Source organism: Nerophis ophidion, linkage group LG05 (genome assembly GCF_033978795.1).
Source record: "Nerophis ophidion isolate RoL-2023_Sa linkage group LG05, RoL_Noph_v1.0, whole genome shotgun sequence".
Lineage (NCBI taxonomy): Eukaryota > Metazoa > Chordata > Actinopteri > Syngnathiformes > Syngnathidae > Nerophis > Nerophis ophidion.
In genome coordinates, this window is record NC_084615.1 from 30704268 (window position 1) to 30730243 (window position 25976).

At 41.0% G+C, this 25976-nt stretch overlaps 1 protein-coding gene across 2 annotated transcripts; it reads left to right on the forward strand.

Annotated features, from left to right (window-relative positions):
• The first annotated feature begins 296 nt into the window (after positions 1–296).
• Positions 297–24726, forward strand: zbtb2b (zinc finger and BTB domain containing 2b). 2 transcript variants are annotated; one of them, XM_061900542.1, is made up of 4 exons: positions 297–632; positions 13795–13975; positions 22074–23370; positions 23440–24726. In XM_061900542.1, the coding sequence occupies exons 2-4, from the start codon at positions 13803–13805 to the stop codon at positions 23446–23448; spliced, it is 1479 nt and encodes a 492-aa protein (XP_061756526.1). In that variant the 5' UTR covers positions 297–632; positions 13795–13802; the 3' UTR covers positions 23449–24726. The 2 variants fall into 2 exon arrangements, with proteins under 2 accessions (XP_061756526.1, XP_061756525.1); XM_061900541.1 differs by having other exon boundaries at positions 22074–24726.
• The last annotated feature ends 1250 nt before the right edge of the window (positions 24727–25976 follow it).

A 25976-nucleotide genomic window follows, 5' to 3' on the forward strand; every position in this document is an offset into this window, starting at 1 on the left:
ATTAGAGGGTACTTGAATTAAAAACATGTTCACAGGGGGTACATCACTGAAAAAAGGTTGTTATAGAAGACCTTTAGCTGGTGCTAACATAATGCTTACTTTATGACTTTAATCATAACCGAGGGTAAAGTTTTAAGATAGTCGCAATATACAAAATAACAAGGTAAGTTGCATTGTCAAACAACAAGTGAAAACGACATTTAAATGGCAGGAAGACGGAGGGAGCAGTCAGCTAACATTTAGCGTGTAGCAGTGGTTAAAGTCGCCGGCTCATCTCCGCACCGCGGGGCTTTTTTTTTTTTTGGTTCAACGGCGGCTTAAAAACAACAAAAAAAGGGCAGAGCGTTGTGTGTGTGTGTGTTGGCGGGGGGGAATTAACGTTAACGCGACCGCCCCCTTGCCCAACGGATCCTGCAACGGCTGGCTGGCTCCTTCGCCACAGTCATGTGATTGTAACGTAAAACCCCCTAAACCGGAAAACAACCGACGACCCTCTCCGCCGCCGCTACAAAGCTGCTGGGAGCCCGGAGAGGACGGACGGACGGCGCAGAGCGAGAGTCCTCCAGCCCGGTGACACACAGACGGTGGCGGCGGCACGGCGACGACGATTCAGAGGGACGGCGAGTGCTAAGGTAGGACCGAGAAGTCGCAGGAATGCAACATTTGACTCCCAATTAGCGATATTTTCAGACGTTGGCTTGTTTGTCGCACGGAGGAAGTTGTTGGTCTTTGCTAGCAAGCAGCCCCATCCCCCTCGGCGCGGGCGCGCGCTTGCCGGCCCCGCGTGCGCGCATGGCACGTCAGTTGCTGGTGCGAGCTACTTTAGGTCAACATTGTGTCGAATCTGCTGTTTCTGTTCTTAATTCTCATTCGCCCCTCAAAAAAATGTTTACGTCGCCTAAGTGATGCCCACATAAGCACGCAGATGTGTTTGTGACGTTTGAAATGTGGGAAAAAGCTTAGTGTTTTTCTGAAGTGGGAATAACTTATTTATACTACGGAAGTGGCTGCTCCACGTGTCTGTCTGCCTCCCAGCAGGGGCGGTGCTACATCGCCTGCAAACAAGTTACCCTGCTACTGAAACCCACTACTACCACCACACAGTCTGATAGTTTATATATCAATGATGAAATATTAACAGTGCAACACATGCCAATACGGCCTTTTTAGTTTACCAAATTACAATTTTAAATTTCCCGAGAGTTTTGACGTGTACGCAAGACGTCACGCGTTTTTAGGAAGTATGAGTGCTGCGCACACACACAGCTAAAAGTCGTCTGCTTTAACGGCATAATTACGCAGTATTTTGGAGAACTGTGTTGCTGAATCTTTTGCAATGTTTTCAATTAATACTGGAGAAGTCAAAGTAGCAAGATGGAGTTGGGAAGCTTTAGCCTTTAGCCACACACTTGTTTAAAATTCCTGGAGGTGAAAATTTGCTATGGATCAGAGCGGTCAAGCGAACATGAAACACGACGGAATGTCAACCAGCAGGTTTCCGTTGGAAAATTGTGGTTAAAAAGTCGCTTCTTACCGGAGAAAAGCTCTGTTTATCCCGTCCATAAAGCTGCCGCCTCCCCCGAGACACATCGCGTCAACCCACCCTTGGACGTACACTTCCGACTATCAGGTACTATTTTTACTCACAAAGACACTAGCAACACGATGGAAAGATAAGGGATTTCCCAGAATTAACCTAGTTAATGTCTCTAAACACATCGGAATCCGTCCCAATGCAATCGCGTTTTTTGTTTGTTTGTTTCTTCTAGTCCGTCGCTATTAATATCCTCAAACACAAATCTTTCATCCTCGCTCAAATTAATGGGGAAATGGTCGCTTTCTTGGTCCGAAAAGCACTTTTTGTTGGAGGCTCCCATTAAAAACAATGTGAAGATGTGAGGAGCCCCCACACTTGCGACGTCATCGTCTGCGACTTCCGGTAGAGGCAGGGCTTTTGTCTTAGCACCGAAAGTTGCGAACTTTATCGTGGATGTTCTCTACTAAATTCTTTCAGCAAAAATATGGCAATATCGTGAAATGATCAAGTATGACACATAGAATGGACCTGCTATCCCTGTTTAAATAAGAAAATCTCATTTCAGTAGGCCTTTAAACATCCATCCATCCATTTTCTACCGCTTATTCCCTTTTGGGGTCGCGGGGGGCGCTGGCGCCTATCTCAGCTACAATCGGACGGAAGGCGGAGTACACCCTGGACAAGTCGTCACCTCATCGCAGGGCCAATGTTGTAAGCACAATACCAATGGCGCGCAATATGCAAAATGCGCAACCGCATTTTGCAAATTTAATGTCAAATCAAATCAAATGTTTAATGGATTCATCACTATACAGTGTACATCCACTACAGAACTACTGACTAAACTACTACCCCAACTTGGTTTACTATTTATAAAATATAATAATGTAGGGTTACCTGGAACTTGAAATAGGCCACCCGGCCTGAATCCACACTTGGTAGTAGTTTAGTCAGTAGTTTAGTCGTGGATGTGATGAATCCAATAAACGTTTGATTTGATTTGATTTGACATTAAAATTGGAAAATGCGGTTGCGCATTTTGCAAATTGCGCGCCATTGGTATTGTGCTTATAACACCAACACAGATAGACAGACAACATTCACACTCACATTCACACAGTAGGGCCAATTTAGTGTTGCCAATCAACCTATCCCCAGGTGTATGTCTTTGGAAGTGGGAGGAAGCCGTACTACCCGGAGGGAACCCACGCATTCACGGGGAGAACATGCAAACTCCACACTTTGTATTGTGAGGCAGACGCACTAACCCCTCTTCCACCGTTACAGTTAGTTTCATTTCGGCTTTTACTACACTTTTTGTTTCTAAAATTTGAGTTAGAACTAAAACATACATTTAATTTGAACCTATCTAATGCTGTGCTATTTAGTGCTTTTTTTAAATGTATTTTTTAGATTCCCCCTTTTTATTTTCTCATTCATTCAAACAATATTTTCTGTCATGGACTTGTTTCTTCAGCATTGTCCACACGTTTAAAGGCCTACTGAAACCCACTACTACCGACCACGCAGTCTGATAGTTTATATATCAGTGATGAAATATTAACATTGCAACACATGCCAATACGGCCGGTTTAGTTGAATAAATTGCAATTTTAAATTTCCAGCGGAGTTTCTTCTTGAAAACGTCGCGGAATGATTACGCGTGCGCGTGACGTTACGGACTGTCAGGAAATAATAGCTCAGCACCAGTTATGGCTAAAAGTCGTCTCTTTTCATCGCATAATTACACAGTAATTTGGACATCTGTGTTGCTGAATCTTTTGCAATTTGTTCAATTAATAATGGAGACTATAAAGAACAATGCTGTTGGTGGAAAGCGGTGTATTGCAGCTGTCTTTAGCACCGAGACACAGCCGGTGTTTCTTTGTTTTTAACACAGAGCGGTCAAGCGAACATGTTTCTCTACGTCAACCAGCATGTTTTTGGATGGGAAAATTGTGATATATAACTTACTGGAGACATCATTGGATTATTCGTCCTCCTGCAGTAGCTGTTTAAAAGGCAGCTGTGAGCTTGGCTCCTCGGCTTCTCTCTTGAGACACTGCGTGTTCACCGCAGCCATCCGACCTTGAAGTATGTCTTTACAATCTCACTAAAACACTATCAAAACAATAAGCAGGTAAGGGATCTTCCAGAATTATCCTAGTAAATGTGTCTAATTACATCTGAAACGCTCACACTGAAGCCGCCCGGAACCGTCGCTTCTTATTTTTATTTTTTTATTTTTTTTCCCTCTAGTCCTTCGCTATCAATATCATCCACGAATCTTTCATTCTCGCTCAAATTAATGGGGAAATTGTCGTTTTCTCTATCAGAATAGCTCTTGCTGTTGGAGGATCCCATTAAAAACAATGTGTGGATGTGAGGAGCCCTCACCCTTGTGATGTCATCGTCTGCGACTTCCTGTAAAGGCGAGGCTTTTTTATCAGCACCAAAAGTTGCGAACTTTATTGTCGATGTTCTCTACTAAATCCTTTCAGCGAAAATATGACTATATCGCGAAATGTTAAAGTATGACACATAGAATGGACCTGTTATCCCCGTTTAAATAAGAAAATCTAATTTCAGTAGGCCTTGAAGTCAGCACTTTGGGAAGGCCATTCTAAAACCTTCATTCCAGCCTGATTTAGCCATTCTGTGCAAAATTCCTAATTGAATTGAAAATATCTCCTATATACCAATCCAATTTGAATTGAATTTTGATAGAGGTTGCAAAAAGGAAGTGGAATTGCGATTCCAATTGATCGTTTTAGTGCAGTGGTGTCCAAAAAGTGGCCCAGGGCCACAAACGGTCCATGGCTCATTTTTTTATTGGCCCGTGACTAATTCTTCAGACAAAATAAACACGATTTGAAAAAAAAATTAAAATTGGAACTGACAACTGAAAAGGCCTGGTCTTTGATTATTTTTGTGCATCCTGTCATGATAAATATGTAAACATTTCTTGCAAGATATGGCAAATTAAGCCTTCAAAAAGCCCTCAAAATAAGTTTCAGTTGTCAGAACAATACTATTATTAGTAAAGAAGAAAAATAAATTCAACATTGCCAGGGGATTAGATTAGATATCAAACGATTTAGGGCCTGAGCAGCAAGGCAAAGCGCTGCAAAAGCCCCATTGACATTGCTGTTTTAATTCTATACATTTTATGACATTTTTGATTCCTATCACACAAATATAGGCCTGGAGTCATACCAAAGACTATAAAAATGGACCCATTACCTCCCTGCTTGGCACTGAGAATCAAGGGTTGGAAATGGGGGTTAAATCCCCAAAAATGATTCCCGGGCATGGCCCCCGCTGCTGCTCACTGCTCTCCTCACCTCCCTGGGTGTATTCAAGGGTGATGGGTCAAATGCAGAGAATAATTTTGCCAAACCTATAGTGTGTGTGACAACCATGGGTACTTTAACTTTAATGTGGATGTTTTGCTTAGGTAGTTTAGCATATTGAATTTGACTGATCTGCATTGTATTGGTTTTAGTTTCTGTAATGTATCAAAGTGGCCACCACATCCTTCAATTTTTCTGTATGTGGCCCTGGCTGGGAAGAGTTTGAGCTCCCCTATCTTAGTGCATTCCAGAATCAATCAATCAATCAAAGTTTATTTAAATAGCCCTAAATCACAAGTGCTCTAAGGGCAGCACAAGCCACAACCACATCATCGGCTCAGATCCCACATCGGGGCAAGAAAAAACACAACCCAGTGACATACAATTAGAAACCTTGGAGTGGATCTAGTTAATAGTGTGAGAGTCCAGTCCATAGTGGGGCCAGCAAGAGATCATCTTGAGTGGAAACAAGTCAGCAGCGCAGAGACGTCCCCAACTGATGCACAGATGAGTGGTCCACTTGGATCCAGACTTTGAACAGCTAGCACAACATCTGTGGTCACCTAATAACCTCTCCACACAGGTGAGGGGGGCAGAGCAGAAAAGAAACAACAGATTAACTGGTCTAAAAGGGGGAGTCTATTTAAAGGCTAGAGTATAGAAATGAGTTTTAAGATGGGACTTAAATGCTTCTACTGAGGTAGCATCTCTAACTGTTATCGGGAGGGCATTCCAGAGTACTTGAGCCCGAATAGAAAAAGCTCTAGAGCCCGCAGACTTTTTTTGGGCTCTGGGAATCACTAATAAGCCGATGTTCTTTGAACGCAAATTTCTTGAACCGTGCTTTACATTCCAAACACGACTGTTTAAGACAAAACGTGAAAAATTCTTCCTGTTACTTGGCCATCATTAAATTCCGCTTTCTGTAAATCCAATGAAAATAATTGAATTGAAATTTTAAATTTGTAGTTTTGCATAAGCCTGCAATAACTGGGGCTATTCTCCTCTGGAATTTGTAACTCTGAAAAAAGAAGTAGAGCAAAAGCAAATGTCCACTGTCTCTCTGGAGGATCCCAACCATTTAGACCAGTGGTTCTCAAATGGGGGTATGCGTACCCCTGGGGGTACTTGAAGGTATGCCAAGGGGTACGTGAGATTTTTTTTTTCTTTATTCTAAAAATAGCAGCAATTAAAAAATTATTTATAAATATATTTACTGAATAATACTTCAACAAAATATGAATGTAAATTCATAAACTGTGAAAAGAAATGCAACAATGCAATATTTAGTGTTGACGGCTAGATTTTTTGTGGACATGTTCCAAAAATATTGATGTTAAAGATTTCTTTTTTTGTGAAGAAATGTTTAGAATTAAGTTCATGAATCCAGAACGATCTCTATTGCAATCCCCAGAGAGGGCGTTTTAAGTTGATGATTACTTATATGTGTAGAAATCTTTATTTATAATTGAATCACTTGTTAATTTTTCAACACGTTTTTAGTTTTTTTTATCTTTTTTTCCAAATAGTTCTAGAAAGACCACTGCAAATGAGCAATATTTTGCACTGTTATACAATTTAATAAATCAGAAACTGATGACATAGTGCTGTATTTTGCTTCTTTATCTCTTTTTTTCAACCAAAAATGCTCTGCTCTGATTAGGGGCTACTTGAATTAAAAAAATGTTCACACGGGGTACATCACTGAAAAAAGGTTGAGAACCACTGATTTAGACATTTCATTCCACATACATTAGCACACAAACCAGAGTTTAAGCATAAAAGCTAAAGAGTTAAGTTAATCAAGTCCATGCTTAAACATCCCCTCTTGGACTAATAAAGACTCATTGAGTTCATTTTAAAGACTTTACAGGACAGATAAATGGATTATTTGTATCAAACTAAACAGATGTAGTGTTCTACTATGCACTATTAAATGCAACACTTTTATCTGTGTCTGCCCTGCGATAAAGTTGCGACTTGTCCAGGGTGTACTCCGCCTTCCGCCCGATTGTAGCTGAGATAGGCACGAGCACCCCCACCCCGGCTATCCCGAAGGGATTAGGCGGTAGAAAATGGATGGATGGATTTTTATAAACTGATGAACTATTGAAGCTGGGCTATATTTGTTTCAAAGTATTGAAATCAAACGGATGAGGGACTATTTTTGACGCTTTGCTAAAATGATCTGCTTTCTGCTACGATCATTGGGGTATTCAGTGACAGGAATGTTGAGTTTTTTCAGTTAAAAAAAGAGAATACACACATAGAGCAAATCGGTCATCCAGGAAATATACCAAGGTAGATTATTTCTATTTGGTCATTTAGAATTTGCATACGGATTCATTGTAGTGTTTCACACAGCTGACTTTCATTGTGTGATCAATTCCCACAACATCCTATTTACAATCTCCAGGCAAAAGAAAAATTTATTGCTTAGTGGGTCTTTCTTTCTTTAACGGGGTAGGGGTGACGCGAGGACCGGACGCCGGGTGTGCGACCATCTGCTCCAGGCAGATGGCAAGATGGGCCGCCGGTTTATAAGGTGCGATTAGTTAATGCCGCGTACAGACAATATTGTCAAAACAATCTCTGTTCACTAGGAAACCCGGCGATAACAAGCTGAAGACACTGCGATAAGCATGCCACGCCAGTAGTTGGCGATAGAGACACCATTTGCAGGAGCTACCTGGTTACATGTTTTTATCGTGGGATATTGCTGCTCCAGTGCGGTAAATAGCACCATTGTTGTTTAGTAGGAACTGGTGTTGTCCCGATACCAACATTTTGGTGCCGCTACCAAAATTATTTCGATACTTTTCGGTACTTTTCTAAATGAAGGGGACCACAATAAAATTCATTATTGGCTTTACTTTAACAAAAAAAATCAATCAATCAATCAATGTTTGTTTATACAGCCCTAAATCACAAGTGTCTCAAAGGGCTGCACGAACCACAACGACATCCTTGGTAGAGCCCACATAAGGGCAAGGAAAAACTCACACCCAATGGGACGTCGGTGAGAGTGACAATGATTACTATGAGAAACCTTGGAGAGCACCCCCCACCCCCCTTAGGGAACTGAAAGCAATGGATGTCGAGCGGGTCTAACATGATATTGTGAAAGTCTAATCCATAGTGGATCTAACATAGCGGTGAGAGTCCAGTCCGAAGTGAATCCAATATAGTAGTGAGAGTCCCGTCCATAGTGGAGCCAGCAGGAAACCATTCCAAGCGGATCAGCATCGCAGAGATGTCCCCAACCGATACACAGGCGAGCGGTCCATCCTGGGTCCCGACTCTGGTCGAAATCTTAGGGTACATTAAACATATTTTTTTTATTGCAAGTTATTCCTTAAATAAAATTGTGAACATACAAGACAACTTGTTTTTTAGTCGTAAGTAAGCAGACAATAGCTCCTAATTTAGCTGCTGAAATATGCAGTAACATATTGTATCATTTATCATTCTATTATTTTTTTCAACATTATTAGGGACAAGTGGTAGAAAATTAATTATTAATCTACTTGTTCATTTAATGTTAATATCTGCTTACTTTTTAACATGTTCTATCTACATTTCTGTTAAAATGTAATAATCACTTATTATTTTATTGTTTGATACTTTACATTAGTTTTAGATGATACCACAAATTAGGGTATTAAGCCGATACCAAGTCCTCATGTGTCCTGGGAAATATATCCTGAGTTTATAAACATAATATAATTTTTTTTTTAAATGAAAGATGTTGTGATGCCAAAAATATTGATGTAATCATAATAGTATCAACTAAATACGCTATTGTACTTGGTATCATTACAGTGGATGTTAGGTGTGAATCCACCAATGGTGTTTGTTTGCATTTTGAAGCTGGTAAACCACTTCATGTAGTGAAGCATGTTTAGCTATTCCTCGTCCTGCAGGGATGATACTTGTAAGAAACTTACTTTATTTGTCGCCATGGAGGCGAGGATTAGTGACTTAGAAGTGGCGGACAGGTACTTTTCAGAGGGGGTATAGTACCGAATATGATTCATTAGTATCGCAGTACTATACTAATACAACCCTGGTAGAAACATACTTTACGTGCATGTTAGGGCTGTAAATCTTTGGGCACCGCACAATTCAGAATCAATTCACGATTCAAAATGCATACTTTTTAATATCATTGGGTGCAGCTCTATTATAAACTACATTCGTCCATAAAATAGATAAAAAGCTGTAATACATTTATTACTTAGGGGACGGCGTGGCGCTGCTGAGAGAGTGGCTGTGCCAGCAACCTGAGGGTTCCTGGTTTGATCCCCACCTTCTACCCACCTCGTCACATCCGTTGTATCCTTGAGCAAGACACCTCACCTGTGCTCCTAATGGGTCGTGGTTAGGGCCTTGCATGGCAGCTTTGGCCATCAGCGTGTGAATGTGTGTGTGAATGGGTGAATGGGGAAATAGTGTCAAAGCGCTTTGAGTACCGTATTTTTCGGAATAAAAGTGGCTCCCGAGTATAAGTCGCACCTCCCGAAAATGCATAACAAAGAAGGAAAAAACATACATAAGTCGCACTGGAGTATAAGTCGCATTTTTGGGGGAAATCTATTTGATAAAACCCAACACCAAGAATAGACATTTGAAAGGCAATTTGAAATAAATAAAGAATAGTGAACAACAGGCTGAATAAGTGCACGTTATATAACGCATAAATAACCAACTGAGAAGGTGCCTGCTATGTTAACGTAACATTTTATGGTAAGAGTCATTCAAATAACTATAACATATAGAACATGCTATACGTTTACCAAACAATCTCTCACTCCTAATCGATAAATCCCATGAAATCTTATACGTTTAGTCTTTTATGTCAATGAGCTAAATAAAATTATTTGATATTTTACGGTAATGTGTTAATAATTTCACACATAAGTCGCTCCTGACTATAAGTCACAACCCTGGCCAAACTATGAAAAAAAACTGCGACCTATAGTCCGAAAAATACAGTACCTTGAAGGTAGAAAAGCGCTATACAAGTATAAGCCATTTAAAAGAAAACTGGTTTTGTTCAATACATTTCTAGACAAACATTCTATAAAGTAAAATATAAATAAGGTAACAATAGATGCATCTAACATTTCTCTTTTCTAAAGTAAATCTTTACAGCAGATATGGGCATCTACATCAACAATATGATTTGCCTGAGTGACTAGGACAGACAATGTTTTGATTAAAAATCGTTACAAATATAAATTGCGATTCATTCGAGAATTTTTTTTTTTTTTTAACACCCCTAGTGCTTGTCCTCCATTTTAACAATGTTGTGTAAATGCCCCTGTGGTAAACACGGCCTTTCCTGTAACTGCGCCCATACCCGTGGCAGTGCAGTTCCTATCCGGTAGTGGGGGGTGCTCAGCTCCACACTGACGGTTACACCAAGTAAATGAACCGACAAGCGTCCGTCATGCTCTGCCTTCTTCCCGGAGAAGGTCTTCCCCATGGGTGGAAAGGAGGAATGTGTGTCGACACCCATCACCCCGATCATGTGACGGCCCAGAGCCTTCCCGGTCCTCCAGGGACCTCTCGGGTCGACGGCGCCCGTTCCATTAGGTCACTGGGACGCGTCAAGCTCTGACATGTCCGGTGCATAAGACTTGAGAGGAAGAAAGGCAAGCTTGTGAAAGCCTGCTTGATGTAAAAATCGACATTTCTCACCGAATACGTGCCCCATGATATTATATTGAAGGTGACTTGGCCAAAATTGAGCCTTCGTGATGGAATTTAGAGTTTATTTTAGCAAATCGTACCATTTTGTGTCTGTTGCTTGAATGCTAATGAACTGTTTGTCCTACAGTTTGTGTCTCCAGTAGGAAATTAACAATATTATTAAAACTTCGGTAAACCTCCTAACAATTAGTTTTACCGTTTTGAATTTAAATTATTGTAAAATCATGATTGATAACCTTTTGATAAACTCACAGGATGCTTGCTCGTTTACTGGAGAAGCAAGGTAGAGAGCTAGCTTGCCCTAGCTAACATGAATACAAGACACATCTTTCCCCGTTAAAGGGGGTTATGTTGGGATTTATTTTTTCATATTTAAAGGACACCTATTACGCAAAACCTGACTTTTCCTACCCATTGGTACCTGTTTTTGTGTACTTGGGATCTGCATAAGGCCCGCAATTTTGAAATCAAACAATGGAGACATTGCCTAGATCAGGGGTCAGCAACCCGCGGCTCTCGAACCGCATGCGGCTCATTAGCACCGCCCTAGTGGCTCCCTACAGCTTTTTCAAAAATGGAAAAAGATGGGGGGGGGGATATATTTTGTTGTTTTAATAATGTTTCTGTAGGAGGAAAAACATGACAAAAACCTTCCTAATTGTTAGAAAGCCCACTGTTTAATATGTTTGTGTTTATGCTTCACTGATGACAGTATTTGGCCAGCGCTGTTTTGGCTTACTAATTTTGGCGGTCCTTGAACTCACTGTATTTAGTTTGCATGTACAACTTTCTCCGACGCTGCCACAGAAACACGTGTTTAATGCCAATCCTTCTTTGTCTCATTTTGTCAACCAAATGTTTTATGCTGTGCGTGAATGCAAGCAGGTGCACTTTGTTGATGTTATTGACTCGCTATTATTGGAGTGCTAATAATCTATGCTAACATGCTATTTAGGTTAGCTGTGCATAATTATGCCTTGTTTGTAGGTATATTTGAGTTCTTTTAATTTCCTTTACTTATGTCCTCTGTGTATTTAATTTATATTTGCATGTCTCAAGGCACAATATCTGTTTGTAATATTGGCTACATTTCTGATTGTGTGACATGTTGTTCCAGACCACAGCAAACGTTACCATGGTGTTCCAGACCACAGCAAATGTTACCCAGCTTGCAAAGATTGTACTAAATCCATTAGAAGAAGACAGCCTGTCATTTCCTTTTGCTTGGACACACACATCTATACCTTTTGGCAGTTTTAAGCCAGTCATTTCCAGGAGTTGTCTAACCCTCTGAGACACTTACTTATATGTGTTGCTTTCATTATAACACTTGCATTAGGCTTTTATTTTTTTACTGCTCCAGGCATACTTGTTTTTTGTAATTTGGGTCCAATATGGCTCTTTCAACATGTTGGGTTGCCGACCCCTGGCCTAGGTATTTATAAACAATCCTGCCCTCCTTCATAATTCCTACAAATGAGCTGTTAAGAATTTGCCTAATTTGTGACATTTTTGTCATTGGATATCTCTATATATGGTACCCAAAGAGCTTTGTATGAGTCCGCCGTTGTAGTCAATATGTTCCAACTTTTTTTCCTCTATCCTCTTGTTGAAGGGCAGACTGGCTCGTACATGCATCCTCTGCTGTTGCCATTTCTAATACAAAGTAGCGTATAGTCCTCACTTATATCTGTTAGTAGACTCCAAACTACAATATGGCTTGCAGGGTCAAGACACAGTCGAATTAGAGGCACGTAAATAAGACCGCCTACAAAACGGTACATTCTGAAGAGCTGGTCAAAAAGCGGCTTGATGATAGTGTTGATATGGAGTCAACTGACAAGTTAGAACTATACGCTACTTTGTATTAGAAATGGCAACAGCGGGTACGAGCCAGTCTGTCCTACAACAGCGGGACAGAGGAAAAAAGGAGCTTCTTGACGAGGACTCGTGCAAAGTTCTTCGGGTAAATCCCTACCATGTATTCCGTCACACTTGGCAGATGCGGCACAAATTGGGCAAATTCCAAACGGCTCGATTGTCGGAAGTAAGAAGGAAGGCAATATTTTTTTATAAACATCTCGGCAATGCCTCCATGGTTTGGTTTCAAACTTTTGGGTCTTATGCAGATCCCAAATACACAAAAGAGGTATCAATAGGTAAGAATAGTTGGTTTTGCATGGCATACCCCAATTTAAACTGGTATAAACAAATCAATCTATCAAGATGACAACAGGAAGTAAACTTGTGTGATGTCACATGAACCGGAATTAAAACATTTTCTTTATCATTAAAAACCCTTTACAAATTAAAATGAGAGAAGATAAACCTATTCAAACACTCAAGTACAATTCAGTTGGATCTTAAGAAGCAAGAACAATATTTAATATTTCTTCTGCCAAGAAAGTTATTGTTTTTGAGTAGACTTCGTTAAAAGATTTCAGTGTGTGTAAAAGTTATTTTTCAGCACACTCCACAATACCACGATAATGAGGACCGTGATAATTTTTGTCACAATAACCATGATAGGAAATGATCATGTTGTTGCATTTTTACTCTCCAAGAAGCAGTATTGTGTACTTTTATCCGCTTTTTTCATATACACTTTAACTCTATACTTTTCCAAACATTATAGATGCCTTATTTCACATACAAGAATGTAAGTTAAAGTTAAAGTACCAATGATAGTCACACAGACATGAGGTGTGGCAAAATGATTCTCTGCATTTGACCGGTCACCCTTGATCACCACCTGGGAAGTGAGGGGAGCAGTGAGCAGCATCATGCTTGGTTAGCCTATTTGCAGAGGTAAACAACATCATGGAGCTGACTGACTGACAGTTGGCAGTGCTTCGGCCTTTATTTTAAGATGTGTAGCTTTAACTACGCCCTGGGAAGTGTTTAAAGCCTACAATTTAAAAAAATGAGCATTTCAACGCCTCTTCTCTAAAGTGGAGCAAACAAGTCAGTGAGATGATTGTTTTTTATTTTTTTTTGCATGTCGGCGGTTATAAACAGTAAGAACATCAGTTGACGACAAGCACATGGTGTTTGTCAAGTAATTCTAATTAGTGAAGGGCTTTTAGTCTTCAACTCTTGTGAGCCCCGGTTCTCTGCGGTAGTAACAACCTCCGGTCTTGTCACAGACAGGAAACTGATGTGTGTGTGTGTGTGTGTGTGTGTGTGTAGGTTGAAGAATGGAGTTGGCCAACCACGGTCTTATCCTGCTGCAGCAGCTCAACGCTCAGAGGGAGTTCGGCTTCCTGTGCGACTGCACGGTGGCTATAGGAGACGTCTTCTTTAAAGCCCACAAGGCCGTGCTGGCTGCCTTCTCCAACTACTTCAGAATGCTCTTCATTCACCAAGACAGGTACAACAGGCACAGACCCACAAGCAGGTTTTTTTTTTTAGCAATCAACCACGCTTAGCAGACGAGTTTATGCTAAATCAGCAGCGCCTCTGCTGCTTGCAGCCAAGTCGTGTAGTATTATTACTAGTTATTACTAATATACTCCGGAGCGACTTATGTGCGAAATTATTAACACATTACCGTAAAATATTAAATAATATTATTTATCCCATTCGCGGAAGAGACAAAGAAAATGTCAGCAATCATCACACACACGTCAGCAATCGTCACACACAATAAGAATTTGGAGGGGGAGGGTCATGGCAGAAGTGCAATGTGGGTCAAGGGATGCTTACTGCTATTTGCTATTTGCTACTGCCGTAGCTATTACAATGGATCATTTCAACGTTGGCGGTAACTTACAAAAACTGAGAAGGGCTGAATAAAAATGGCATCGAAAACGAAGTCATGTACTGCAGATTACAAGCTGGACGTGGTGAAATATGCAGCAGAAAACGACAAGAGGAAGCGGCGCATACCTTTGGAGTTGGCAGAGTTGTTTAAAAGCGACATCGAGGAAGAAGATTTCATCGGCTTAAGCGATTAGGAGTGACAGATTTTTTGGTAAACGTATAGCATGTTCTATATGTTATAGTTATTTGAATGACTCTTACCATAATATGTTATGTTAACATACCAGGCACCTTCTCAGTTGGTTATTTATGCGTTATATAACGTACACTTATTCAGCCTGTTGTTCACTATTCTTTATTTATTTTAAATTACCTTTCAAATGTCTATTCTTGGTGTTGGATTTTATCAAATAAATTTCCCCCAAAAATGCGACTTATACTCCAGTGCGACGTATATATGTTTTTTTCCTTCTTTATTATGCATTTTCGGCCGGTGCGACTTATACTCCGGAGCTACTTATAATCCGAAAAATACGGTACACCAAATATCGGCGCTTTTTTGAAACATGACGTCAAAAGTGCGAAAAGCTCAACGCACTCTACTTAACAGTCACTGTAGCCTGATGGCATTTGCTCACTCACCACCAGATTTGATACACCTTCAGAGCAGGGATGGCCAAAGTATACATATTCATACTGACCTCTGTCAAGGTTACGCTGTATAAAGTCTGTCGATCAGATCTGGGCAAATGCATGCGGCCCGTTAAGCTTTTCAATCTAACCCGCTGGACATTCCCAAATACTTTTTTTAGATCTTTAAAATGGAAAGTGTGGCTGTCATTATGATGTGCAGTGATGTTTTCAAATGACCGTAAATCTTGAACTATACATAGCATTTCAAGCGTTGGAATCTGTGCTTAAAGCATGATGGTAATCTAATTAATTATTATGGTAATCTAATTAGCTACTATGGTAATCTAAGTCACAGCAGCTCAGACGAGGCACCAAGCAGTGTGGGTGGGGAGCGTTTCCACAGAGTGTTTCCAGAGCATCCAGCCTGACATGTGGGTGTCAGGGACAGACACGGAAGGAGATTTTTACAACGAAGTTCTAAAGCTTAGTGACATATCAAATATATCAGATTGTAGTTGGGTTTATTTATCCTTTGCGTTCTAATTTCGTTGTGTTTGTTGCATTTTTATTGCATTTCGTTCGATTGTAAAATATGTTGATAGAGAGGGAGTGTGACGTTCATATGTTGTCAATATTCAGTGTTTTATCGTTCATAGTTAATATTGTAAATCCCACATTCTCTATTTTCAGGTACATTCTTGGTGTCTCATTTAGTAAAAAAAAATCAAATTCAAATTCCGTTTTTTAAGGTGGTCTGTCATAATGTTTTTAGCATTCAATCAGACATTATTGTGAGGTTTTGTATTAGTGTTTCTAAAAATAAATATACCGGCCCCCAGACACATATTTTTCTCTAAATCCGGTCCCCCGAGGCACAATAATTGCCCAGGCCCAATTTTTCCTCCAATTTTTCATATACAGTATGTGAGCAAACGCCAAAACTCCTTGAGCATTCAGTGGCGCACATGTGAGCGACGGCAGACGTGCACACTGTTATGCGCTTATCTTTGTATTCGATTTTGTGCGCGGCCTAGATTTGCCGTGCGCAGAGGACGCATGAGCAGTGTGCAATTGCAAAGGCGCGTACCTTAGAGAGAACGTTTCCCAGGCCTGCGATAGATTTCACTGAAAAAACCGGAAAGCTCAGTCACTGGAAATATACCAGTGCTACCATTTTTACATTTACAGTTCTCTGTAAAAACACGGAACATAGATTTTCCAGTTAAAAAAAGTGGCAGCACAGAATTTGGCGGTAAAAAAAACTGTGGTACTGTTTTTCAATTTGTGGCAATGCACTGTAAAAATAGATACTGCAGATATTTCTTTAAAACACTGGTAGCTCAGTCGCCAAAATTTACCGTAAAAATAACATTGCTACTGCTTTTCAGTTTACAGTAATGTGCTGTTAAAACAGGGAACATAGATTTTACAGTTTAAAAAAAAAAGGAAATCAGTCCCTGAAGTTTTGCAGAAAACAATAGTATAGTTTTTAAATTTACAATAATTTGGTGTAAAAATACAGTAAATTTTACGGTAAAACTCTGGTGACTGAGTTGGTAGTTTAATACCATAAAATCTATAGATAATTTTTCTACTGCCTATCAATCAATCAATGTTTATTTATATAGCCCTAAATCACAAGTGTCTCAAAGGGCTGCATAACCACTACGACATCCTCGGAAGAACCCACATAAGGGCAAGGAAAACTCACACCCTCTAGGGCAGGGGCGCTCACACTTTTTCTGCAGGTGAGCTACTTTTCAATTGACCAAGTCGAGGAGATCTACCTCATTCCTATTTATAATTTATATTTATTTATTTATGAAAGAGACATTTTTGTTAACAAGTTAATGGTGTTTAATGATAATACAAGCATGTTTAACACACATAGGGACGGCGTGGCGCAGTGGGGAGAGTGGCCGTGCGCAACCCGAGCATCCCTGGTTCAATTCCCACCTAGTACCAACCTCGTCACGTCCGTTGTGTCCTGAGCAAGACACTTCACCCTTGCTCCTGATGGGTGCTGGTTGGCGCCTTGCATGGCAGCTTCCTCCATCAGTGTGTGAATGTGTGTGTGAATGGGTAAATGTGGAAGTAGTGTCAATGCGCTTTGAGTACCTTGAAGGTAGAAAAGCGCTATACAAGTACAACCCAATTATTTAATTATAGATTCCTTTCTTTCATGAAGACAAGAATATAAGTTGGTGTATTTGATTCTGATGACTTGCATTGATTGGAATTAGACAGTGGTGCTGATAACGTCCGCATTTTCAAATGGAGGGAAAAAAAGTCCTCCTTTCTGTCCAATACCACGTGAAAGTGGTTGGATTTGGCATCTCATTTGTCCAACTTGCATACTCGTTTTTAAACACTTTGTTATGAGAGTAGCATATGTGTGTGGCCCTTTAATGTCTGGCAGCAGGTGAGTGACGTCAGTGAGTGTGCGGGTGGGCAAGCAAGTGAGAAAGCGGTCGCTGAGGGCGGGGGAGAAATACATTGGCATCAAACTCCGTAGCTTGCTAGCTTGTGCACGCTAGCTTTCTGAGACTCTTATTTTGTTAGCGCAGGCAGGATGAAACAGGTCTTTTATGGTGAAGACAGGAACTGTGCAGTCGGTCTTTAGAGTTTTGACAGTAGGTACGGAGTCTCTAGAAATAAAATGTGTTTCTCTGCGTCCGCCCTGTTAGTGATTTTTTTCTTAAATATGAGCTCGCAGCAGCCAGCGTCATCTCACAAGATCCTCGGGTGCCGAGAATGTCAAACAACTGACGAAAGTGAAGTCTTGGTATGATTGATGATTGCTCATTTTTATGTATATTTTTTAATGCCTGGCTTGAGATCGACTGACACACCCTCCGAGATCGACCAGTCGATCGCGATCGACGTAATGCCCACCCCTGCTCTAGGGGACCCGAAAGCAATGGATGTCGAGCGGGTCTAACATGATACTGTGAAAGTTCAATCCATAGTGGATCCATAACAGCCGCGAGAGTTCAGTTCAAAGCGGATCCAAGACAGCAGCGAAAGTCCCGTCCACAGGAAACCATCCCAAGCGGTGTCTGATCAGCAGCATTGAGATGTCCCCAACCGATACACAGGCGAGCGGTCCATCCTGGGTCCCAACTCTGGACAGCCAGTACTTCATCCATGGCCATCGGACCGGACCCCCTCCACAATGGAGGGGTGGACAGAGGAGAAAAAGAAAATAAGCGGTAGATCAACTGGTCTAAAAAGGATGTCTGTTTAAAGGCTAAAGTATACAAATTAGTTTTAAGGTGAGACTTAAATGCTTCTACTGAGGTAGCATCTCGGACTGTTACCGGGAGGGCATTCCAGAGTACTGGAGCCCGAACGGAAAATGCTCTATAGCCTGCAGACTTTTTTTGGGCTTTAAGAATCACTAATAAGCCGGAGTCCTTTGAACGCAGATTTCTTGCCGGGACATATGGTACAATACGATCGGCAAAATAGACTGTAGCTAGACCATGTAGTATTTTATACGTAAGTAGTAAAACCTTAAAGTCACATCTTAAGTGCACAGGAAGCCAGTGCAGGTGAGCCAGTATAGGCGTAATATGATCAAACTTTCTTGTTCTTGTCAAAAGTCGAGCAGCCGCATTTTGTACCAACTGTAATCTTTTAATGCTAGACATGGGGAGACCCGAAAATAATACGTTACAGTAATCGAGACGAGACGTAACAAACGCATGGATAATGATCTCAGCGTCTTTAGTGGACAAAATGGAGCGAATTTTAGCGATATTACGGAGATGAAAGAAGGCCGTTTTAGTAACTCTTTTAATGTGTGACTCAAAGGAGAGAGTTGGGTCGAAGATAATATTCAGATTCTTTACCGAGTCGCCTTGTTTAATTGTTTGGTTGTCAAATGTTAAAGTTGTATTATTAAATAGAGGTCGGTGTCTAGCAGGACCGATAATCAGCATTTCCGTTTTTTGGGCATTGAGTTGCAAAAAGTTAGCGGACATCCATTGTTTAATTTCATTAAGACACGCCTCCAGCTGACTACAGTCCGGCGTGTTGGTCAGCTTTAGGGGCATGTAGAGTTGGGTGTCATAAGCATAACAGTGAAAGCTAACACCGTATTTGTGTATGACATCACCCAGCGGCAGCATTTAGATGCTGAAGAGTGCAGGGCTAAGGACCGAACCCTGGGGAACTCCACACGTTACCTTAACATAGTCCGAGGTCACACTGTCATGGGAGACGCACTGCACCCTGTCAGTAAGTTAAGAGTTAAACCAAGACAGGGCTAAGTCTGACATACCAATTCGTGTTTTGATACGCTCTAATAAAATATTATGATCGACGGTATTGAAAGCAGCGCTAAGATCGAGGAGCAGCAACATAGATGACGCATCAGAATCCATCGTTAGCAATAGATCATTAGTCATTTTTAAGAGGGCTGTGTCAGTCGAGTGATTTGCCCTGAAACCGGATTGAAAGGTTTCACACAGATTGTTAGACGCCAAGTGTTCATTTAGTTGCTCTGCAACAATTTTTTTGAGGATTTTCGAAATAAAGGGAAGGTGAGACACCGGTCGGTAGTTTACAATGAGGTCAGGATCGAGGTAAGGTCTTTTAAGGAGAGGATGAATAACCCTTTTTTTTTTTTTAAAGCTAGGGGAACAGTGCCCGAGGAAAGTGATAAGTTTATAATATTTAGTACTGATGGACCTACTAATACAAAGAGCTCCTTGATAAGTTTCCCAGGAAGTAGGTCAAGTAATCATGTTGTTTGTTTTATTCCATTTACATGTTGTAACAATTCTTCTAATGTTATTTAATCAAAACGGGAGAAACTATTTTGGATATTTGCAGTACCCGCCGTATATACAGTCGTATCTGTGTTAATATAACCCAGTTGTAGCTGGGACGCATTGTCTTTAATCTCCCCTCTAATAAGTTCAATTTTCTTATTAAAGAAATTCATAAAGTCATCTGCCGAGTGAATGGAGCTACTGGAAGGAGTCCCTTGTTGGGTTAGCGATGCTACTGTAATAAACAAAAATTTAGGATCGTTTTTATTAAGGCGGATGAGATTTGAGTAATATTTAGGTTTAGCTAAGGTAAGCATGCGTTTATAAGTTATTAAACTATCATTCCATGCTTGATGGTGCACCTCAAGTTAAGTCGTGCGCGATTTGCGTTCCAGCTTTCTACATAATAATTTCTGAACTCTAGTTTCTTCTGTAAACCATGGCGTATGCTTTTTTGGAGCCTTTTTTAACTTCAGCGGTGCTATACTATCAATGGTTTCGCGCAGGGCATCGTCAAAGTTGTTAGTGAGGTTATCAATAGAGCCCACATACTTTGGGAATGGTGCCATTACCGAGGGCAGTAGGCCAGCAAGAGTCGTCGTTGTGGCAGCATTAATGTTGCGACTGCTATAGCAGTTATTATTATTACTATTATTAGCTTGCCGAACATGAGTCTGAACTTCGAATTTTATAAGGTAATGATCGGACATTACTTTAGTATACGGGAGTATCATAACTTTGGAAACGGTGATACCTCTGACAAGCACTAGGTCTATCATATTACCGCTGCGATGCGTCGGTTCATTTATTATTTGTGTAAGGCCACAGCTATCAATTATAGTCTGGAGCGCCACGCACGGTGGGTCCGATGGGGTATTCATATGGGTATTAAAAACCCCCATTATAATTATATTATCGGCGTGCGTCACTAGATCAGCAACAAACTCTGAGAATTCACTGATAAAGTCCGAATAGGGCCCTGGGGGGCGGTAGATAACAGCCAGGTATAGAGGCAGCGGTGTGACAGACCTCATAATAAGCACCTCAAATGATTTATATTTATTATTTAAGTTAGGACTGAGGTTAAAGTTTTCGTTGTATATTAGTGTGACCCCCCCCCCCCCCCCCCCCCCCTCCCCTTTTAAGGGGACGGGCAATATGCGCATTCGTATAGTTAGGAGGAGATGCGTTATTTAGCGCCAAAAAGTCGTCTGGTTTAAGCCAGGTTTCGCTGAGACCGATGACGTTAAGATTGTTGTCTCTAATGACCTCATTAACTAATAACGTTTTGGGAGACAATGATCTTATGTTTAGAAAGCCTATATTGTAGGTAGTGGGCTGTTATAAGGAGTTTTTGACAACATTATCTGTAGTAGCAATATTAATTATGTTGCGTTCATTATGTGCAGTGCACTTAAAATAATTTCGACCATATCTAGGAATTGATATGACGGGAATTTTCAGATTGTCTACTTGGTGCTGCGATAAACTGAACGCATCATGATATGCAACCTCAGTAGAACGCATGTCTAACTCTGACATAGTCATAGCAGAAAAAACATTATGTGAGTTGTGTGTTGTTCTAAGAAAATTGCTATGTGTACAGGGATTATCCAGCCTGGCTAGTTCTAATTTAACTGACTCCTCACCCAGACTAGCAGGCTCTGTAATTGCCTGTGACTAGGCTTGCTCTAGTGCAGTTAGTCAAATGTGACTCAACGAGAAATCTATTTTCCGAGACAAGATGATAGCGCATTCCCGGTTAGGATGAAGGCAGTCTCTCATCAGCAAGCCAGGTTTGCCCCAGAAAGAGGGCCAATTATCAATATATTTTATATAATAATATAATACATGAGTATATATTATATACTGTATGCATAATATGTAAATATTACACATGTTATTTTATATTGCTAGTATGGTACATTTTTAGTCTATTTTATACATTTGTGTTTTTGCCCTATTTTTGTGCCCTTGTGTGCATTATACTTTCCATCCTTACCCTTTCCATCCTTTGTGACTGAGCTGCTGTGTGGAACAATTTCCCTTGTGGATCAATAAAGTTTGTCTAAGTCTAAAACTAATTGCCTTCTGTTGAAGGTGACAATCTCTACTAGCTTATATGGCAGTGTGAGGCTAATATCCTCACTTGTGGTGCTGTTGTATGGTAAAAAATGGCTCTTTGGCACGCGGACATTTGGCACATTTTCATTTTTGCCCTTAGAGGCAAAGCGTTTGGGCACTAATTGTCCGTAATTGATTGTAAAAGTAAATCTAGTCATTGTGTTTTCCCAGTGATTGTGTGCGTCTGAAGGCGGCCGACATCCAGCCTGACATCTTCAGCTACCTGCTCAACCTGATGTACACTGGCAAGCTAGCGCCTCAGCTCATCGACCCCGCTCGCCTGGAGCAAGGCGTGCGCTTCCTGCACGCCTACCCTCTCCTGCAGGAAGCCAGCCAGTCGGCATATTCCCACCCGGAGCAGAGCCTCAACCTCTCTACCTCCCTCTACGGCATCCAGATCGCCGACCAGCAGGCGGCGCTGTCGGCGGGGACGCCGGTCTCTTCGCCGGTGGACATGGAGCAGCTCGCCACTGCCGCCGCGGCTCCGTCCAAGCCGTCCCCTCCAAGAGCGGAGGCCTCCGCCAGCGGAGCTCAATTTTCCGCCGAAGAGGCGGTGGGTTTGGACTCGCTGGGCGCCGACGTGGCCTCCGCCAACGCCATCCTGCACGTGAAGCCCAGCATCATGAAGAGGAGCGCCTCCTTCAGGAAGCACTACTCCTGCCACCTGTGCAGGAGTCGCTTCAACCAGAGGAGCCTGCTGAGGGAGCACCTGCTGCAGCACACTCAGGTGCTGGCACACAGCTCAGGGGAACTCAACAGCGCCCCATCCCCTCTAATGAGTGCAGAGCAGACCATGCTCGAGGCCGGCAAGACCAGCACCTCGGTGGAGGTCATCAGCGACGGCGAGCAAATGCCGGCCTCGGGCAACAACTCTGACTCCCCTCTCGCTGAGGTGTCCACCTCCGGATGGGGGGTGGGCGGCTTAAACTCCCAGGCGGACACGCCGCCCCCGTCAGACATTGCGGACATCGACAACCTGGAGAGCGCCGACCTGGACCGCGAGCTGAAGCGGCGGAAATACGAGTGTTGCACGTGCGGCCGCAAGTTCATCCAGAAGAGCCACTGGCGCGAGCACATGTACATCCACACGGGCAAGCCCTTCAAGTGCAGCGCCTGCGGCAAGAGCTTTTGCCGCGCCAACCAGGCCGCGCGCCACGTGTGCCTCAACCAGGGCGCCGACGCCTACACGCTGGTGGACCGGCAGAGCATGGAACTGTGCGCGGCGGGCGACGACAGCAGCCAGATGGAGGCCATGTTCTTGGCGTCTTCCAAGCCCTACAAGTGTAACATCTGCGCCACCACCTTCTCCAGCCCCAACGAGGTCATCAAACACCTGTGCTTCACACAGGGGGGGTTGGCAGGGCTCCAGGGCAACACCACAGCGGGAATGCTGGCGCAGCACGAGGAGGTTTCCAAAGACGACGGATCAGATTTGTCCAACTCAGGCACGCCGCTCGACGCCATCAAGGTGGAGGAGGTCCTGGTGGAGTAGCAACTTTTCTTAGCGTGAGTAAGCTAACGATGGTTTGTTTTTCAGCCAACTTGAATCCAAAACGCCATCTTGTCTCATCCGTCTCACCTTGCTGGACTGAAACAGGAAGTGAGAGGCTCCACTCTGAGATGTTGTTGTTGTCCAACTGAAACGCAAAAACATTGACAAAGACAAACGCCCGAGACAATCTCGCTGTCTTCCTTTTGACTTCAGCTCCTTTGTGTTTCTTTCTTTGTTGTTTGGTCAATACAAGCTGCACCTTTTTTATTTGTTGACCTTCATGGTGTTTGTTTTGGTCCGCCACTGGAAACAAGCACACTTACTTTTTACAATATCAAAGTTTGGTCCCTTTTTTTTTTGGAAAACTAAAACACAAAGTTGGAGATTTACTTTTGTGCCATTTTCATTATTACCAGTAATTTTTATTTTTATTTTTTTTAACTTGAATCCACTCCAAACGCCCCTAAATATTTTTTGGACTACTTTTTGATACATTTATAAATAACCTATTATTATTATTATTATTATTATTATTATTATTATTATTGTTATCATTATTTTTATTATTATAAATGTAGCTTTTAAGGGTAGAATTGCATTATGGATGAGCAAGAAATTAACAAAAGTAGCCTTAACTTTATAACTATTTTGACCAGAGCCCTGCTAGGAATAATCATTGAATATATTAACGACACAATTCTTCATAGTTGTTTTCCAAAGAAAAGCATGCATCTCCAAATTAATAAAAATATTTGTATTCACAAATACATTTTTGAAATATATTTGATGTCAAAATATTTGATTTTGCCCCAAAATGTGGAGAAACTTGCTTTTCATTGAACAGTATATTTAATACGATGTCCTTTTTAGATTTTTTTTTCACACTAGCTAAATATGAGTTCTCCTTTTCGACTCTGATGCAGTTGAAGTTAAAATTTATGTTAAAAAAAAAGAGGAGGGGCACAGAGAAACATGTTGAAAAGCTGGGGTGGTGTTGTTGCAGTTCGACCACTAGATGGAGCTGTTTTACTGTCAGCTAAGGTCCAGCACTCAAGCGCTTGTACGTCTTCAGCTCAGTGCGTGCGTGTGCGCGTGCGCGCGGAGACATATAGCTATCTCAGGAAGTTGAGAAGTTTGACGCCGTCCTGTTTGTCCCTGCCCTTGTTTGTGGAGACATTAGGACAAGACAAGTCCATCCCATAATACTTGAGTTCCAACATGATGTCCCGCCCCCTCAGTGACATCTACTGTGATCAATGTGCTCTCAGGAATGTGAGTCTTTTTATTTTCTCTATCAAGAATTTTTTTTAATAAAGTGAAGAACGAACACAATGTGTCTTTAGAATGATAAGTATGATTCTTATATTATTAGAAACACACACATACACACACACGTATGTATATATATATATATATATGTATGTATGTATGTTACAGTTAAAGCACCAATGATTGTCAGGGCGGACACTAACCACTAGGCCACTGAGTTTGTGTGTGTGTATATATATGTATATATATATGTATATATATATGTATATATATATATATATATATATATATATATATATATATATATATGTGTATGTATACATATATATATATGTATGTATATGTATGTGTGTATATGTATATATACATATATATATATATATATATATGTATGTGTGTATATGTATATATACATATATATATATATATGTGTGTACACGTGTGTGTGTGTATTACGGGTGTGGGAAAAAATCGATTTGAATACGAATTGAATCGAATACGTTGTGCGATTCAGAATTGATTTTCATTTTTTTTTAAATAGATTATTTTTCATTTATTTTATTCTTATTTTTTTTAATCAATCCAACAAAACAATACACAGCAATACCATAACAATGCAATCCAATTCCAAAACCAAACCTGACCCAGCAACACTCAGAACTGCAATATACAGAGCAATTGAGAGGAGACACAAACACGACACAGAACAAACCAAAAGTAATGAAACAAAAATGAATATTATCAACAACAGTATCAATAAAAATCCCTCACTGACATTATCATTAGACATTTATAAAAATAAAAAAGAACAATAGTGTCACAGTGGCTTACACTTGCTCGTATCTCATAAGCTTGACAACACACTGTGTTTAATGTTTTCACAAAGATAAAATAAGTCGTATTTTTGGTTCCTTTAATAGTTAAAACAAATTTACATTATTGCAATCAGTTGATAAAACATTGTCCTTTATACATATAAAAGCTTTTTTTTTAAAAATCTACTACTCTGCTAGCATGTCAGCAGACTGGGGTAGATCCTGCTGAAATCGTATGTATTGAATGAAAACAGAATTGTTTAGAATCGGAAAAATATCGTTTTTGAATCGAGAATCGCGTTGAATGGAAAAAAATCGATATGTAATCGAATCGAGACCCCAAGAATTGATATTGAATCGAATCGTGGGACACCCAAAGATTCGCAGTCCTAATACATATATATATATATATATATATATATATATATATATATATATATATGTAGGTGTGGGAAAAATCACAAGACTACTTCATCTCTACAGAACTGTTTCATGAGG